General features: G+C 41.9%; 1 protein-coding gene across 1 annotated transcript in view; it reads left to right on the top strand.

Annotated features, from left to right (window-relative positions):
* The first annotated feature begins 6114 nt into the window (after positions 1–6114).
* The window catches only part of FBXW12 (F-box and WD repeat domain containing 12), a 30264-nt gene continuing 16134 nt past the window's right edge, over positions 6115–20244 (top strand). The window contains exons 1-5 of the mRNA XM_060239822.1: positions 6115–6270; positions 7241–7278; positions 10594–10754; positions 12299–12420; positions 17393–17602. Coding sequence (XP_060095805.1) covers positions 6178–6270; positions 7241–7278; positions 10594–10754; positions 12299–12420; positions 17393–17602 — 624 coding nt within the window. The 5' untranslated portion in view covers positions 6115–6177. The remainder of the gene's footprint in view (positions 6271–7240; positions 7279–10593; positions 10755–12298; positions 12421–17392; positions 17603–20244) is intronic.

Below are 20244 nucleotides of genomic sequence, written 5' to 3'. Positions count from 1 at the left end.
TTATCCGTTCTAACCCGACTGCTCAGCAATTTCATTGAATGCCCACGAGTTCTTGTATTGTGAGAAAGGGAGAAAAGTACTTCCTTCTTTACTTTCTCCATCCCATGCATAATCTTGTAAACCTCTATCATGTCACCCCGCAGTCAACGTTTCTCCAAGCTAAAGAGCTCCAAGCATTTTAACCATAGGAAAAGTGTTCCAACCCTTTAATCATTCTAGTTGCCCTTTTCTGCACTTTTTCCAATGCTATAATATACTTTTTGAGGTGCCGTGACCAGAATTGCACACAGTATTCCAAATGAGACCGCACCATCGATTTATACAGGGGCATTATCATACTGGCGGATTTGTTTTCAATTCCCTTCCTAATAATTCCCAGCATGGCGTTGGGCTTTTTTATTGCAATCGCACACTGTCTTGACATTTTCAGTGAGTTATCTACCACGACCCTAAGATCTCTCTCTTGGTCAGTCTCTGCCAGTTCACACCCCATCAACTTGTATTTGTAGCTGGGATTCTTGGCCCCAGTGTGCATTACTTTGCACTTGGCCACATTGAACTTCATCTGCCACGTTGACGCCCACTCACCCAGCCTCAAAAGATCCCTTTGGAGTGCCTCACAATCCTCTCTGGTTCTCACAACCCTGAACAATTTAGTGTCATCTGCAAACTTGGCCACTTCACTGCTCACTCCCAACTCCAAATCATTTATGAACAAGTTAAAGAGCATGGGTGCCAGTACTGAGCTTTGCGGCACCCCACTGCTTACCATCCTCCACTGTGAAGACTGCCCATTTATACTCACTCTCTGCTTCCTATTAATTAGCCAGTTTTTGATCCACAAGAGGACCTGTGCTTTTACTCCATGACTCTCGAGCTTACTAAGGAGCCTTTGATGAGGAACTTTATCAAAAGCTTTCTGGAAGTCAAGGTAAACAATATCTATTGTGTCTCCTTTGTCCACATGTTTGTTCACCCCCTCAAAGAAATGTAACAGGCTAGTGAGGCAAGATCTTCCCTTACAGAACCCATGCTGAGTCTTCCTCAATAACTCGTGTTCATCAATGTGCCCACTCATTCTGTCCTTGATAATGATTTCTACCAACTTTCCCGGTATTGAAGTCAAACTGACTGGCCTGTAGTTTTCCGGATCTCCTCTGGAACCCTTTTTAAAGATGGGGGTGACATTTGCTACCTTCCAGTCCTCAGGAATGGAGGCAGATTTCAATGAAAGATTACATATTTTTGTCAGAAGATCCACAAGTTCAACTTTGAGTTCTTTCAGAACTCTTGGATGTATGCCATCCGGACCTGGTGACTTGTTAGTTTTTAATTCGTCTATGAGTTGTAGGACCTCCTCTCTTGTCACCTCAATCTAACTCAGGTCTTTCAACATCCCTTCCAATATAAGTGGTTCTGGAGGAGACAAACACTTCTCATCTTCTGTTACTGTTATACTGTTAACTTATCCTTGTCTTCAGGGATATTCCCATTAGGGTTGAAGGAAACAGTGGTACATTCTGTTGGAATACAAATTATTTACATTCCAGCCATTATAGAGTTAATGTTTGTTTACCTGAAAGAGGAAATGATGTATTGTAGTTTAAACTCAATTGGGAACTGAGTCTTCTATGCCTGGGAAAATTCTAAATAATGTATTGATCAGAAAGCATCTAAGGTGTGAAAAGCTTTGATGTTGTATGCAAGCTGAATTGCTCTTCTTCCTGGCGTGCAGTGTTCTCTGGGGAGAAGAACTAGCTAGACAAAGTGTTGTAAACCGTAGTCATGTAGCGATCAGATGTAGTTAGCCATGCTAGTAAGCTAAGTTACATTTCTTTTATCCCAAGTACCTTTTCCTGATCTTTTTCTAGTAAACTTTATTTCTTTTGATAAGCTTAAGCCTCGTCTCCATTTATTGCCATCTCCACACCTCTGAATTTTAAACAAATATCCCAACACATTCATTCTTTTAAAAGCCATCACTAGTCCCCATGGTCTTTGCCAACTACCGCCTGGTTTTGAATTTGCCATTTCTGAGTAAGGTGGTTGAGAGAACGGTGGCTGAGCAGCTCCAGGCTTTCTTGGATGATGCTTCCAAGAAAGCTTGGATCCCTTCCAGTGAGCTTCCACCCTGGACATGTAGTGGAGACCTAATTGGCTGCTCTCACGGATGGCCTCCCCAGGCACCTGGATCGAGGCGGGTTGGCATTGATGTCACTCTTTGTTCTGACAGCAGCTTTTGACATGGTTGACTATGATCTCCTGACTCACCACCTCATTGACATAGAAATATGAGGGACTGCTGTACAATGGCTTTCCTCCCTTCTCCAGGGTTGGGAACAGAGGGTGGCACTTGGGGAGACAGTGTCCCCACAATACCCATTGGAATGTAGAGTGCCGCGGGGGTGATTCTCTCTCTGATGTTGTTTAACATCTATATGCACCCCCTTGCCCAGTTGGCCTGGTGGTTTGTGCTGGGTTGTCACCAACATGCTGGTGACACCCAGCTCTATCTGTTGATGGATGGATGGACTCTGCCCCAGATAATATGGAAGAACATTAGGAGCCATGGCTGGATGGTTACAGCAAAGCCCTGGCCTGGTGGAATGCACTCTCAACTGAAATCAGGATATCTTTACCATCTCAGCCTCCCCTGCCTATAGATTTTTATTTATTTATCTGGGATTTATATCCTGCCCTTCCCATCGAGTGGCTCAGGGCGGCTTACAACATATGTAAAACTAACATAAAAATAAGTTACACTATAAAATTAACATTTCATTAAATAATTAAAATCCAACGTTTGTTATAAATGTACATGTCGTTAAAATCAGACAGCGGTCGTAAAGCTACACTCTATTCAAATTCAAATACCGATTCGGTATACCGTCTTCAACATTTCGATGTTCCATATTCGATATTCAGTAGTCGGTATACAGGTATACAAGGTATACAAGGATACATACTATAGATGCTTGCTATCCTGCTGATGTCTAACAGGAGACATACTGGATTGCTCTGAGCAATGAATGTTTCTTTGCTGCCATCTTGTTTTATTTTCTAATTATATATTTATTGCATTTTATTTATGTTGTTAGCTGCCCTGAGCCCCCCCCGGGATAGGGTGGGATATAAATGCAGTGAATGAATAAATAAATAAATAAGAAAGGTACAGCTACCACAAGAAATGGAAGAAATGCAAACAAAGAGGAAAGACTCTAGGGCAAAAGGGCAAGGGGCCCTGAAGAGGCAGTTTAACATCATATCTGGGACATAAAGTTGAAACTTACCAATTTTTAAAGACATCCAGCCTGACTTGCAGCAACTTGCCTAAAAAATATACTGGAAATCATAAAAATGTACATAAATTATTTCTTAAAAGCATATATTAGAGACTTGAGGCACTTAGGATTTTTAAAAAAGGACTTTTAGGGATTTTGTTTCAGTTTAGGGACTTTAGGAACCAAATATGAGCACGGTGGCTACCTCTTCTGCAGTTCAGAGACCTAGGATTTTTTTTAAAAAGACTTTTAGGGACTTTGTTTCAGTTTAGGGAATTTAGGAGCCAGATATGAGTGCTGCAGCTGCCTCCTCCACAGTTTAAATTGGGTTGAAAAGAGCACTCCTGTTATGAACTATTTGAAGCCAGAATTTGCTGACTGTTTGCCATTCAGAGGAAATTACTACTGTTTTTCCTGTAGTAAAAGGGACCCACGGGCAATGAAGGTGACAGTTGTAGCCAGTTGAAATACAGTGTGTGTGGGGGGGGGGGGCAGGGAATGCAATTGCACAAGTTCAGTTTGCAGTTAAACTGTCTTTTGTTTCAAAGAGGCTCCATGGAGAATGGGCCATTGTCAAGAACAACATTTAAAACAAACTGATTAGCATCTCACTCTGAAAGCTACTTAACTGGGCCAAGCTGTTTTACTATGCATTCTGCAGTAGCAGACAGAGGTAGATCTGTAGAATGTTGAAGGGGGAAAAGAGTTTTATGCTTTGTATGCCTTTTAATCCTGTTTTTGTAACTTTAAAAGTTCTTTCAATGATGTATGTTTGGGAAAGGGTTTTATCAAGTATGTATTAAACTGTTAGCTGCCTTGGCAGCCCTTGTAAGGACAGCAAAGAAGGCTATAAATTCTGTAAATAAATAAATGGTGGAAACTGCAGGTGGAAAATAACACATCGTTATATTATGCCATGTTTAAAAACTCCCCGCAAATCGCCACCAGCGAAGCGAAAGGCGAGAAAGCTTCCTGCGGTGTACTTTTCCACCTGCTTGGAGGTGTTGCGGGGGGGAGGGGCAGGATGTATCGCAACAATTTATAGCTGTAATCTACTTCAGGTAGGTAGGCACTGCAATGCTGTTTCGCGTTTCTGCCTTGGCGCTTAAGCCGGGAGCCCAACACAAACCAGATGGCGTCAGTAGGGACAGAAAGGACATTCAGGCAGCCACAGCGATTTACTTCCCGAAGTAAACGATCGGGCTCTAACCGCAAACCCGGCAGGTGCGTAACATGAGAAGCTGCATTATACAGCAACAGCTGGGGAAGAACTACTGTTCCCCGGATGCTCAGCAACGCCGGAAATATTTGTGCGTGTGAGAAGGCGGGCCGGGAAGAGAGGCAGTCACGTGCTCTCTGTGAGATTTTACATATATTCTTGGTGATAGGTTAAGCATCTTTCAAACATAGTCGCGGAAGCTCCATGCAGGGCTACATACGACTAATGCTGGCCGCTTAAGAGATTATCTCAAGTAGAAGAGCTCGGTGTGAGGAGAGTAAAAAATGACCGCCCCTTTTCTTGCAGATTTTACATTTACCCACCCCCGCTACCGTTACAGGGTAGGGCTCGTTTGCAGAAGAACACTTCTAAAAGCTTCTTGGGAGGCAGGAATTTAGTAGACAGAGGTCGCTATGGGGCTCCACGGGAGGGAGCTCCGGGGGCTCCATGGGAGGGAGAAGGCGGAGGGCGCATGCTTTTAGAAAAGTGGCACAGTGTGTAAATTTTTGATGTGATCTAAAAAGCTCAACGCCACCCGCAGCATCAAGGTCCCAAGACAACGCACAGCCTACCGGCGACCTTAAAAGAGCGGCGGGGGCACGGCAGCAGCATCATAGGCGTCACTCATTGCGCTTGCGCAAAGGGTGATAACTAAGTAGGGAGAGCTGGCGGATCCTAGAGGGCTGAGATGTCTCCAGGCGTAAACACCCACATTTTAAAAATAAAAAGCATGCTTGTTTATGAATCCAATTTATTTCAGTAACCGAATCAGTACGATAAGGATAGCAGCTCAAGCTGCAATTGCGTTCACCAGGCAAAGATCTTGCTGATTTACTTGTGCTAAAGTTGGTAGGACTGTAGTCTGGTGCTTTTTAATAAGCAAAACCCAGCCGACTTCTGTCCTGCCTACCAACAGCTAAATTCGAGTCCAGTAGCACCTTAGAGACAACAAGATTTTGGGAGCATAAGCGTCCAGCTTGTATCTGACGAAGGGAGTTTTGACCCCGGTAAGCTTAAAGCTTGTTGGTCTCTAAGGTACCTAGACACGAATCTAGCGGCTCTGCCGCGGACGAATACCCTCTGCAACTATCCTACCGTCGTTCGCGAAGTTACTATGTTACATGTGAGGCGGCTGGATGGTGATGCTTGCTGCTTTCTGTTGGTTTCAAAGCATTCATCGGCTAGATACCGTGCTCGCTTAATCCTACGAGTCTTTGCTTGGAATGAATCATATTTCGTTACGTGGGGCTTGCTTCCGACCAACTGCACTGTAGTCTTCGAGTATTTATCTCTTCACTTAACTAGGAAGTTGATGTACCTCCCATTGATTTGACTGAGTTTACTCCGGGAATTGCGCCACGGGTCGATTAGCTTTGGAAGGGCGATTCCACTAGCGAGCAACAATGCAGCTATTCAAGATGAATAAATTTCTCCTCCCTCTCATCCAAGTGCAAAAACAGCATTTAGGATACGTACTGAGCCTCAACAATGCAATCCTAACGAGAAATGCAACCCCCTACATCAATTTAAGCCAACGATTTTAGAAACACGTGATTCTGTTTAGTATTGCCCTGTAGTATTAGCTCCACCTTAACTGCTTCCCCAACTGCGCTCGGCCAGGGAGGAGAGAGAACCATCCCGGAAGTTTGTTTCGTTTGGGGCGATCTTGGAAGCAAAATGAGCGACGAATCGCTTACATTAGATTGCTTGGTCCATATTTTCTCATACCTGGAGGCACCAGATTTACTCAGGGTAGCCCAAGTGAATAAGGTAACACCGGAACCTGTGGTTTGGCAACAAATGTTCCAGATCCACCTCTGCGCATGGAGTGCCTTCTTTGCGGTAGCAGAAACCAGAAAAATAAGCCTTTTCTTACTATCTTCTTCCCTCTAGTCAAATTAGCAGGTTTAAAACTGTTCAGATACTACTGTTAGCATCTTCGGATTAACATTCACATTGGTCTTTAGTTGCTGAGTGTCGCAGCAGTTTTATACAATTGTGTCCCCTTTACCTTTTTTTAAAAAATAGCTATTTTTACCTTTACTATATTTTAAAACTGTTGATCCTGGTATTTGTATGTGGATGAGGGATAATAAATTTCATAGGGTTAAACTTATAGCCTAAAAAGCGCAGAGGGCGGGAGTCCGACTGGGTTTGTTTTTTTAAATGTAGTTAGCCTCTGAACAGACAGTGGCATAGTATTAAAGAGAAATCAGCCTGAGATAGAACAGCAAGCCCCAAATCTCGTCGCCCTTAAAAGATGCCTGCTGTTTACTCCCCCCCTACCACAGCCCTGGCAAGCGGGCAGGCCCTGTTTGTGCAGAAGTTGAAGGAACTAGAGGGAAACTTGTATGGTTGTGGCCTTTTTTTCTGGGAGAGCTCTTGTGTACTTTACAGTTGTATGGGCAGCAATAATTCAGCTGGGAATACTTTCCCCAATACAGTAGCTGCATGCCAGGGGGAAAAAAGCACCTTCTGAATTTCTGCTAAATCATGCTACTTAATAGCACAGATGCTTGACCTGAACCTGTTCCTTCTGTGCAAATGATAAAGGATGAAGTACTTTGAAGAAACAAATAATGGATTAATAATGCTTCGTACTTCAGTGTTTACACAAGAGAGGGTGTTTCTAAAAACTCTTCAGGCATCTCCCCCACCCAATGCCCTTTTTATGCTTATTCATGCTTAGTCCTGAGGCACTACTTCCTAAAACTCTATACTTTTTAAAATTTCATTTTAGACATGGCTCGAAGCAACAGAGACTGCTTCTCTTTGGAGGTGAGTACATTTTTGTAACTGTTAAGAACTGGGTCAGGAGGATTTCATTAATATAGATAATAATCCAATTCTGTTAATATATAGGACAATCCAATCTTCATTTTTTTTAAAAAAAATTACTTTGTTTGTTTATATAACAAGTCAAATCTGAACATAAAATCAACAACAGGAAGGATAACAGAGTTCCAGTAGGAAAGACCAGATTTCCTGAAGTTGGATTAGTCTTGGTCTTGTGGGATAGGCCAACAGCTTCATGGAAAATGTGGTCTTTGAGTTGTGCTTGAACACCCATCAGTTTGGCTCACGTCTTACTTGCCAGTTACTAGCAGGAGGCTGGTCATTTGGTGAGCTGTTCAGATGTGTCCAAAAGAATAATTGTGACTGTAATGTCTCATGCTCAGGCTTTATTGCTGCCACTGTGCCCCACCCCATTGGCTACTTTCTGCCACACCCCTGCCTTTTTGAAGGACACAGTAAAAATTTAAAACATGAGATTTCTGTTCCTGCCTTTGTGTGTATGCCCATGAATCTAGCTTAGAAGTCCCCAAAGTATTTTTTTTAAAAATTCAGGCAGGCATCTTTGGAATTATGACAGGATGGTGTGCACAACCACAAAACAGCTGCCAAAAGGGATGGAGCCAACCACAAAATGTCAGGGAGTGAAGTTATAACTCTGCCTTGAGTCCAAGCAAGAAAGGTAAACTATAAATAATGTAATTTAAAAAAACACACCTCTATGGGTGCCTTTTAAAATGAACATATTTAATTTTTTTGCATACGCACAGCTTACCTTCAGTCATGCAGTGAAGATCCTTATGTTTTAATGGCAGCTGCTGCTGAAGCAATTTTTTTAAAAAATCTGCACAGCCAATCAGAAGCCTTGCCAGGCAAATGCCCCACCTTGCCTCACCTACTTTCTAAAACCCCTTGGCAGATACCAGGTATGGTGTTGGAGGGAGCCATGGTAGGCACCATGCTGGGGACCCCAGATTATTGGTGCCAGCCCAACAGGTGAAGAGTTTGGGAGTGACCTTGGATGCCTTCCTTTCTATGGAGGCCCAGATCACGATGGTTGCCAGGTCTGCCTTTTGTTATTTTTGGCAGATCAGGCAGCTAGCACCATATCTATCCCCCCAGGACTTAGCTACAGTGATCCATGCAATGGTCACTTCCAGACTAGACTACTGTAACTTGCTCTGTGCTGGCTTACCCTTGAGATTGATCCGGAAACTGCAGCGGGTGCAGAATGCGGCTGCTCGCCTGCTGACTGCACCACCTTTACATGTGGGCATTTGGCTGGTGCTCCGCAGTCTGCACTGGCTGCACATTGAGTACCGGATCCGCTTCAAGGTTTTAGTTCTAACGTTTAAAGCCTTACGTGGCCTGGGACCAACATACCTGTGGACCGTCTCCTTCTATATATGCCCAGGAGGTTGTTACGTTCAGCCTCCCAACATCTGTTGGCCATCCCTGGTCCAAGAGATGCCCGCCTTGCCTCAACTAGGGCCAGGGCTTTTTCAGTCCTGGCCCTGACCTGGTGGAATCAGCTCCCTACAGAGATCTGGGCCCTACCTGGCTTATTAACCTTCTGTAGGGCCTGTAAAATGGAGCTGTTCCGCCAGGCTTTTAGTTGAGGCTGCGGGCATCTATTCTTGATCTGGTTGGCCTCACCTATCGGTACTGTCACCTGTGCTACAAAATGAATTATCATCTGCCATCTCTATGAGATATCATGATGTGAGACGGCCAGGCTGGGCAATATGTGTTGATATGGTAAAGTTCTCTGTGCTGTTGAATTGTCTGTTTTTAAAAAAATTTTATTGTATTTTATTGTTTTATCATACAACACGGGGCAATGGGCTGAATGGGCAATGGGCTGAATAGAAATATACTAAAATAAATAATGTTGGAGACTTGAGTTTATTTCCTAAACAAATGCTGCGCAGAGTTGGCAAAAAGCATAATAATAACAACAAGAACAACAACATATTCAGGAATGGAATTTTGTGTATAGAACCATCAGGGAAGAATGGATGGAACTGAGTTAGAGGCTTTTGTGCAGTTGAGAGTGATGGAAAAGAAGGTCAAGGATATGGCTATAGTACAGAAAGAGAGCTGATAGACAGCAGCAAGTGTGTGGAGAACATACCTAGTGTGTGTGGAGATCATACCTAGCAGTTTGCTTCAGTTATATTACTGAAAGGGTATAGTTTCCAGAAATAGAGTTTTGGAGGCAGGTGACCAGAGCATGAATTAGAATTTTATGTGAGGGAGCAAAGAAGAAGGGCAGGATTTCTGCAATGCTATATAGGGGGGTGGGAATAACTGTTTAAACTTGATGATCTGAGTAGCTAATTCCTGTTGAGTTGCCAGGTTGCAGTCCACAGACACCTTGATGTTAATGATTCCATGAAAAGTTGTGCAGATGTTGTGTTTCTTGCCCATTCCTTCTCTGTCCTGCACTAGCAGGACTTCAATATTGTCCCACAGAGAGGGAAAAGAGAAGGAAGAAAAGACAACAGAAGGCGTCAGGTACAGAAATGTCTTAAGACCGACACTAAATAGATAATTCATCTCCCACATTTCTGTCTCCCCCCCTCCCCCACAACTTTTAGAAAATGTGGGCTCCTTTTTGTTACTACTTATATTGTGAAATTGGCTGTGTTGTATTTTTCTGACATGTTCCACCAGACCATTTCTATTGACCCAGAATGAACATTGAGCACTTATTGGATTCTTTAGAGGTACTGAAACTTCAGGATGTTAGCGCAATGATTGTGAATACTATTTATAATCTTACGTTAGCTGCAGTAACGGGTTCCAATAAATAATTTTAAAACACTTTTAGCATGATGATTGTCAGCTAGAAAAACAGCTGTGCCATGTTAATATAGTGTTTGTACTGCTGTTGAGTCCATGCTGTTTGGACTCACTTCTGTGCAGTCTTTTCAGCCCTCATCAGATTTGGCAGTTTGCCCCAATAATATCACAGAGGTGTGGTGTATTATTTGCTTTCTGAGATTTGGGGATGAACTATATACTCTTCAGGAAAAGCCGCACAAGGGGTTCCTGGTATTTTTAAAAAATGTTGCTTCAGAGCAGCTGCAGATGGCTCCAAATTTGTTCAGAGTAGCAGTGCTGAAGAATAAGGCATACATCTCCCTCCAAAAAAAGCCACATCTAAAGCATAGGTGGTAGTTGAATTACCATCCAGCCCCTAGTGATGGGACCAACTAGCAGTTTAATGAAGATTAGCAGTTGCAGAAGAAGCCATTTCATGTTTCAAGGTAATACTGTCATAGTTTGTATTCACAGAAATATGTGCCTAAATCAATGGACATTCTGCAATATCTCAGTAACGCCAGGAATGCAGACCTGGAAAAAGTACTACCTCCACCGTTCTAACATTGAGCATAAAATGTTGTCAGGACGGCCTTCGGTTGACTATACATGTAAAGCCATGAGAGGACATCAAGGTATGAGGTGTGGCAAAAATGCAATACTTCATCTCCTAGCCCAGAGAATTTTTTTTTAAAAAAAACCAACATATACCACATTCTTTATGCATTATATTCTTTGTTTAGAAAAGCATGCATGTGCAAAATTTACTGTTACAAAGGCATGCACGTAATCATTAAACATTTGCCAAGAAGCACCTACCCCGGTAGCCTCCCTGAAGTATGATTTTTAAATTGTTCTCAGCCTAACAAGCAGCTTGGTGTGACTAGTGCAAGTCTGGAAGTGAAGACGATATGAAGATATTGGATTTATATCCCGCCCTCCACTCCGAAGAGTCTCAGAGCGGCTCACAATCTCTTTTACCTTCCTCCCCCACAACAGACACCCTGTGAGGTGGGTGGGGCTAAGAGAGCTCTTACAGCAGCTGCCCTTTCAAGGACAACCTCTGCCAGGGCTATGGCTGACCCAAGGCCATTCCAGCAGGTGCAAGTGGAGGAGTGGGGAATCAAACCCGGTTCTCCCAGATAAGAGTCCACACACTTAACCACTACACCAAACTGTGTAGTGTGTTTGGTTCGCACATCCTGGTTTGACTTTTTCAACTGAGGGAAATTTTTTAAATGTATACTTCAGAGGCTTGGGGCGGAGTTGGGTCTGAGAAAATGCAGAAGTTATACTAAGTGTACTTCATGCCTTACCATGCCTCCTTTCCCCACTTGTTAGCCACTACTCCTGGCAGATGCTTTGGGGTATAATTTTTAGTCACTGGGCCTTTTTCTTCCTCTTACTGAGATCCTAGTCAAGAAGGGATCATGTTATAGAAGTCATGTCAGAATTCCAGATAGTCATTTGGATTTGGCAGGAAGGGGAACATGACTTGCCACTGCTTGGCCACCCACAGACCATTTATGAGAAATGATGCCTTGTTGTGGTTGCTACTGCCATCTCAGTACTGTTCCACCACCCAGATAGTTCAGATGATTCTTTTTTATTTATTTATTTATTTAGAATTTATATCCCGCCCTTCCCACTAGTGGCTCAGGGCGGCTACTATAACTCCTATTGGGTAACTCCTATTCTTCTACTATAACTCCTATTGGTAAGGTGGGTACAACTTCCTCCCTTGTAGCCCTTTCCTTTCCAAAACTGAGGGGCTCTCTTTGCAACCTGCATACAGACTGAAGTTGATTAGGTCTCTTAGGGCTCAGCTCTGTTCAACTCTGTTTCAGCTAACTCAAAACAATCATGGCTGAGATTGTCCCCAGTTCCCTTCTACCTTTCACCCACTTTCTGGGTCTTTGAAAATGGCTGCTCCCTCCATCTTGTTTCTTCCTTGCCATATAAGGCCAACTCTGTTCACAGTTATTCTGAATGTTTAATTCCAGGCTTAGAAGATGCTGAACAAGGCAACCCTGATACTAGAAAAGAAATGCCCAACAGAGTGATTGCAGGTTTTATTTTGAATGGATGCTCATTCTCTCAGTGCACCTCAAATTAACAGAGATTTTCAAGCTGAAAAATACTATATTTCCAAAGTGAATTATGTGCTATGTTGTTCTAGGAGAGATACAAGATATGGCTTACCTGTCGCCTAATGAACACACATTTGCCATGGGAAAGGTGAAATCCATTGTGTGCACTGCATCTGGTGATGGCACGGTCAAGGCATGGGATGTCCAAGAGGTAAGTTGGACTCTAAAATGGGAAGAGGGATAACTTCCCTTCTGGAGTAATGCCTACCCTCCACATGCTCCTTATATTAGCAAATTATTGCTATTATTTGTATTAATATTAATAACCACCATTCTAACTGGGACCCAAGGCAGATTTCAAATAAGATAAAAAGCTTTTAGTCCATCAGTGGGTCGACTACAAAATATAACACGTGAATCTAACACCAAAGATTCCTCTTAAGACAAAACAATTCAGTTAGACTGGGACTGTAGAATGAGGAGTGGAAAAAACAGATCATCACATGCAAACATGGTTGAGACCCAGTAATATCTGTTCCTGCACACCCACTCTGCCCTACTGAATTGAAAATTGAGCTTCCTTTACTGTGGAAATAGCCAAGGGTCAGATCCACGCTAAATTTTTCATCAGCAGAACTTTCCTGCGTCCTTCCCACTGCAGTTCATTGATCTGCATGAAACGCTCTCCTGGAAGATAGGGTTTTTCAACAAGCCTAGAGAAAAACATTCCATCAATAGAGCTCAATGTGTGGTGTGGTGGAATTTATTTTGGGTTGGCCCTCTTTATGATCTTAAATATACTCTTGATGAAATTGGCTACAAGAACTCTTTCTGAAAGTAGCCATGCTTTCATGAAATGAGCACTACGCTCTTCAAACACCTTAGAAGCCTCTATATTTCTCTACGATTTTTGTCTGCAGTTATGAATTTGGTCACTAGAGGTCTCAGTCTTTCAGCACCATAGAGCACCTATATTAGGGCTGGGTGAAGGTTCAAGCTGCCTCTTCAAGCAGGAAGAACCATATATGGTAAATATCCTTATATGGCAAGGAGGAAACAAGATGGAGGGAGCAGCCATTTGCAAAGACCCAGAAAGTGGGTGAAAGGTAGAAGGGAACTGGGGACAATCTCAGCCATGATTGTTTTGAGTTAGCTGAAATTGTTTACAGTTGGCTGTAAAAATTGTTGACAGTAAATGACCCAGTATATCTGTTATGGGGTCACTGGAGCCTATATAAGCTGTGAATTTTTTGGCCCACTATGCTGATCTGTAACAGAGTGTTGCTACACTGGCTCTGTGTCAGATTATGCTGCACTAACTGGAACTTAGACTCTGAGGCTGCTCTGAAGAGACAGTTTCTCTGCTGGACAGCCTAAGAGGAGAGACAGGTCTGGATGGCATACATCCAAGAGTTCTGAAAGAACTCAAAGTTGAACTTGTGGATTTTCTGACAAAAATATGTAATCTTTCATTGAAATCTGCCTCCATTCCTGTAGACTGGAAGGTAGCAAATATCACCCCCATCTTTAAAAAGGGTTCCAGAGGAGATTCAGGAAATTACAGGCCACTCAGTCTGACTTCAATGCCGGGAAAGTTGGTAGAAATCATTATCAAGGATAGAATGAGTAGGCACATTGATGAACACGGGTTACTGAAGAAGACTCAGCATGGGTTCTGTAAGGGAAGATCTTGCCTCACTAACCTGTTACATTTCTTTGAGGGGGTGAACAAACATGTGGACAAAGGAGACACAATAGATGTTGTTTACCTTGACTTCCAGAAAGCTTTTGATAAAGTTCCTCATCAAAGGCTCCTTAGTAAGCTCGAGAGTCATGGAGTAAAAGCACAGGTCCTCTTGTGGATCAAAAACTGGCTAATTAATAGGAAGCAGAGAGTGAGTATAAATGGGCAGTCTTCGCAGTAGAGGATGGTAAGCAGTGGGGTGCCGCAGGGCTCAGTACTGGCACCCATGCTCTTTAACTTGTTCATAAATGATTTGGAGTTGGGAGTGAGCAGTGAAGTGGCCAAGTTTGCAGATGACACTAAATTGTTCAGGGTTGTGAGAACCAGAGAGGATTGTGAGGCACTCCAAAGGGATCTGTTGAGGCTGGGTGAGTGGGCGTCAACGTGGCAGATGAGGTTCAATGTGGCCAAGTGCAAAGTAATGCACACTGGGGCCAAGAATCCCAGCTACAAATACAAGTTGATGGGGTGTGAACTGGCAGAGACCGACCAAGAGAGAGATCTTAGGGTCGTGGTAGATAACTCATTGAAAATGTCAAGACAGTGTACGATTCCAATAAAAAAGGCCAACGCCATGCTGGGAATTATTAGGAAGGGGATTGAAAACAAATCAGCCAGTATCATAATGCCCCTGTATAAATCGATGGTGCGGTCTCATTTGGAATACTGTGTGCAATTCTGGTCACCGCACCTCAAAAAGTATATTATAGCTTTGGAAAAAGTGTAGAAAAGGGCAACTAGAATGATTAAAGGGTTGGAACACTTTCCCTATGGTTGAAATGCTTGGAGCTCTTTAGCTTGGAGAAACGTCGACTGCGGGGTGACATTATAGAGGTTTACAAGATAATGCATGGGATGGAGAAAGCAGAGAAAGAAGTACTTTTCTCCCTTTCTCACAATACAAGAAGTCGTGGGCATTTGATGAAATTGCTGAGCAGTCAGGTTAAAACGGATAAAAGGAAGTACTTCTTCACCCAAAGGGTGATTAACGTGTGGAATTCACTGCCACAGGAGGTGGTGGTGGCTACAAGCATAGCCAGCTTCAAGAGGGGGTTAGATAAAAATATGGAGCAGAGGTTCATCAGTGGCTATTAGCCACAGTGTGTGTATATATGTGTGTGTATATATACTGTACTATAATTAATATAATATAATATAATATAATATAATATAATATAATATAATATAATATAATATTTTTTGCCACTGTGTGACACTGAGTTTTGGACTGGATGAGCCATTGGCCTGATCCAACATGGCTTCTCTTACGTTCTTATGTTCTTTGCTGATTTTAAATCATCTTCTGTTTGAGATCTCAAACAAAGAGAAAATGCTCAGAGCATAGCATCTACTAAGACATGGTACTTTTATTGTAAATGGGAAAATGTAACTAATAGGGGAAGTCTCTGTTGGGACTTATATTTTTCATTATTGCTTTATTGTATGTTATATTTGTGCTTGACTGAATTCTAACTGTGTAGCTGTTTTTTTGGTTCTCTACCCTTTTGTTCTCTACTCTTTCAAGGCTTCTATCTAAAGGAGAAACTGAAATGTACTAAGTTTATCTAACTGCTTTGTTTTCTATCCATTTGAAGCCTTCTGTCTAAAGAGAAACTTGGAGTCTAGCAATTGTACTAATGTCATCTCTTGTTTTGGTATCTGGGGTTTTATGTTGTTGAGGATACAAGAGAAATCCCCAATGTGGGAATGGGCAACTGAAGCTTTTCATGGTATGGAGGTAAATACCATCCCCTGCTAAATAACACCCTATTAAGTCTCAAGGGGGCAGGACTTTTTTTTCCTCAATGAAGTTGTTGACAACCCTAAGGATAGGAGGCCTGCAGAACAGCATGAGGGGAAATCCACTTTGGGAAGAGGAAATCAGTGGGAATTGCCAATTCCCCACAGTTGTGTAATATCAGGGTGAGGGGAACAAATATAAAATGTGATCTAATATGTGGAGGTGGTGAATGTGTATATATACTGTTTAGTTTGAACAGGATAGGAAGCAAGCTAGCCTTCTTGTACTACTACTGAAGAAGCAAGCTAGCCATATTGTACTACTGAAGAAGTAGTAGGGAAAGGTGCAGAGTCAAGGTATTACAGGGCATGCACCCAAACAAACACCACAACTCACAATGGGCCTTATTCAGTCAGATGTTTATGCATGCTGTCAAGCACATGCAGCCATCCTGCAAACTTTGTTATTTGCCAATAGGAATATGAAGGGAGGAGAATGCAAAAGCTCCCTGGATATTTTCTGGCTAGATGCAAGCACGGACAACAAAAAATTCAGTGGAAGTTGAAGGGAAGAACAATATATATATAGTGGGAATATATATAGTGGTTTTAAAAGACACCTTGCAAGAGAATGGAATTTTCCAGTCTCCCTATTTCTGCTCAGTCTTTTTGTGTGATTTGGGGACAAGCCATGTCAGAATTCCAGATAGTCATTTGGATTTGGCTTCATGATGTTACAGAGAGTAATGCAGAGTGATTCCTGTTTTGCACTGGCTCATTTTTGGCACAGAATGGCAGGAAGAGGAGCATGACTTGCCACTGCTTGACTTGGGGACAAGCCCTATATGGTCGAGGACTGAGGTCAATGGGGAAGAACCAACTGACTATCCCCGGGCCGAAGGAGGCAAAAATAAAGAATACTCGTACACGGGCCTTCTCTATTGCAGCTCCACACCTATGGAACCAGCTCCCGGAAGAAGTGCAGGCCCTGCGGAGCCTTGAACAGTTCCGCAGGGCCTGCAAGACCTTCCCCTTTAGGATGGCCTTTACCTGACTGAATGATTGATGGACTTGTCTTAAGTGATTCCGCCATCATACATACTTGCATCTAATAGAATAGCACCAGAAATGTTAATTTTAAATTGGAATGTTTTAAGTTGAATGTTTTTAAAATTTGTTGTATAACTGATTGTACAGATTGATTATGTTGTTAGCCGCCTTGAGCCTGCTTTGGTGAGGAGGGCAGGATATAAATAAAATGTTATATTATATTATATTATATTATATTATATTATATTATATTATATTATATTATATTATATTAAGCAAGATTGAGCTTCCCTTGAATCAGAAGTTTGTTAAAAAATATGTAAATTTTGTTTAAAGCTTTACGGCTGCAGACAAGACTTTGAAATGCAGTGAACAAGACTGAATCATCATAGTCATCCAACAGAGAAATAAGAGAACAAGTTCCAACAGAGAAAACAGAGAAAGAAAAATGAATAGGTGACCTTCCCAATAGCAACAGCATAAAAAAATTGCTGCTAGAATGTGTGTGCTAGGAGATATATTGTCATGCAAATATGTAATACTTTCAAAAATGCATAGTAGTCAAGCATATAATGCTGGCTGCATTGATGACGAGATCATATTTTTCAAGAGGTGCTCATCAGCTGGCATTTTTTGTTGTTTTGGTCAGAGTACACAGATTTGGTCGAGTCCCAAACAGGAAATGAAACTAGTACAAGTTATCACACTCCCTGAGCATAATCTGGTTGTCACAAGAGATTTGTCTGGGACAATCAAACTTTGGCAAGGGGACACAGGGAAAGAGGTTGGAGCATTTTCAGCAGAGTCCACATTCTGCCCTACAATTGCCTACACAATAAACAATAAGCCGTTCCTATCGGTAAGTACTACAGAGTCTAACAAGTTTCCTGTTGTCTTGATCGATGTTTGTTAAGAATGTGGGGTAGTGCATTTTAAAGTCTGAGAAACAAATTGTATATTGAGCTGAATCAGACCAAGATCAACCTTGTCTAATATCATTTGCAAAAGTCCAAACCACCAGCTGTGTAGGGTTGCCAGGTCTGTGCTGGAAAATGCCTGGAGACTTTGGGGGTGGGGGGGTGGATCTGGGAGAGGAAGGGGTTTGGGAGTCAAGGGGCTTCAGCATGGTACAATGCAATAGAGTCCACCCTGCGAAGCAGCCATTTTCTCCAGGGGAGCTGCTCTCTGCCAGCTGGAGATCAGTTTCAAAAGCAGGTGATCTCCTGGCCCCATCTGGAGGCTGGCAACCCTAAGCTGGTGTCAAGTGGGCCACCAGAACATAAGAACCCTGCTAAATCAGACTAGTGGTTCTTTTTTTTTTCATTTTATAATTTGTATTGGTTTAAACTACAAAAGAAAAAAGCAGTGCAGAGAATACATAAAAAGGGGGGGGGAAGGGCATTGACAGAATGGGGAAAACAGAAAGCAGTACAAATATATCAATTATAATTCTACCTCCCAATAAAATACTCAAGTCATTCTACCTGCAAGTATAAAAATCTCCCTATATTTTACCTTCCTTTCTTTCATTACCAAATTTTTTTTAAATAAACTAATAGTAAAAATATGAATTTAAACAATTCTTCTTAAACACAAATAAGTATAGCAAATTCTATCTCAACGCCAATTTTGTCTAATTTAATTTAACCCTATTATAGGCACAAATTAGATTGTTGGTTTAACAAAATCCTTATTAAAACAAGCACATAAAATCATCTTTATCCTTAACAAATTACATAAGATACAACTTAATAGTTTGTCTATCTCAGTCTAAACAGTTTCTCCAAAAGAGCATGTTAGAAACAAATCTACCAAGTTACAGAACAATTATTCTATCTGCCTTTTCAACCATTAATCCAGCTCTTGCATCAGTATGAGCAATTTCACTAAATAATCATACCGTAGATACATCTACTATATATATATAAAATATGTTATCTGCACTCTTTAGCATAAATCCAAATTGACTATATATTTAATTACAATTTTACCAACTCTCTTATTTCTTCAATCTCCCTTATTCTTTTAAAATCAAATATCTGTTCATTATTAATAGTTGCATGTTTGTTTACCCACAAAACCCCCCCCAAAAAATCAGGAATCTTTCTTCCCAAAGATTAAAAGCTTTTAAGTTCCTTTAATTTCTGTATCTATATTACATCAGAGACAGCCCATTTAATCACAGTTTGCCTTTTAAAATCGAATACTGCTTCTTAATCAGGGTTCCATATCCAACCATTCACAAAAAGGAAAAAAAATCAAAATCCTTCTTCCGGAAAGCTTTCCACATCTTAATTTGTTGATCAGAATGTGCCTTTTCTCTTCTCAATGTGGCCTGCCCCTTCAACAGTGGGAGGAAGAATTCAACACCATTTTTCCCTCTCAGCATGACTTCAGTAGATCTTAATTTCCAGTCTTGTTTTAATACTACGACATAGGAGACCATTTTGATTTTCCTTTGTTTCAGAGAATATCACTTTCCCATTCGAATTCCACAGACGTCAGCAGGCTCTCTTTGGCACTCAACTTCTGTAGATTTGCAATTTCATTAGCTTTCAGGATAAAACAACTCATCTGGTCTTCAATAAGTTGCATAAATGAGGCAAGATCCTGTTTCAGAGGAATGATATTTAATAAGATATCTTTTTTATAAGACATTTCTCTAGGCAGTGCCATTTTTCTCTTGACAGCAAACTCAGTCTCTTAGTTCAAATTGTAAAATAGCTTCGAGCTCCTGCTAATCCACATTCCACTACAGCTCCAACTGAGATTTCAAATGGCATTCTTTCAAATACAGTCAGGCGATAGAGACGGATCTCTCTAGAATATATCTCCTTTATGTTCAGATCATATTGCAACCTAATAATCTCTTTAATATATGTCAAATTATAATCTGGGTCGATTTTAGTAGCTGTATTCAATCCAATTTAAATAGTTAAAGCTGTTCGTAACTATTCGAGGCCTCATTTCTCTTCTTTTGAGCTAGTCTCTCATTGTTATGTAAAGTGACCCATTAGGCATCGAAATTAGGAAAACACCTACTTGTCAAGTAGAATCATCACATTAGGAGTAGAAAGACACTACATCAAAGGCGTACTGGAGAAAACGAAAGCAAGAAAGCAGTCGGGCGTTCTTTTTCTGCTGGTGTGCCAGCTTTTCATGGCTGCAGAGCCTCAGGATATACAGTAAGCACAGGGGAAGCCACTGCTGAACCCCTCTTTCCCCGTAAAAGTCCCATGCCGAAGAAAAAGCCTCTTCCGGGCTTTTCTATGGGGGTATCACTTCTGTGACACCCCTCCAACAGCCAGACTCAGAGGTGCCGCAGGAGGACGATCTGCAGACACCTCTGAAGCCAAGATGACAGAGCCCGGAAGACCAGACTACTGGTTCTTGTCCAGCATCCTGTCTCACAGTGGCCAACCAGTTCCTCTGGAGGGCCAACAACAGGGCATAGAGGCCAAGGCCTTCCCCCTGATGCTACCTCCTGGCTCTGTGATTCAG

This window comes from Heteronotia binoei, chromosome 5 (assembly GCF_032191835.1).
Source record: "Heteronotia binoei isolate CCM8104 ecotype False Entrance Well chromosome 5, APGP_CSIRO_Hbin_v1, whole genome shotgun sequence".
NCBI lineage: Eukaryota > Metazoa > Chordata > Lepidosauria > Squamata > Gekkonidae > Heteronotia > Heteronotia binoei.
This window is presented reverse-complemented; position numbering and strand designations above follow the sequence as displayed.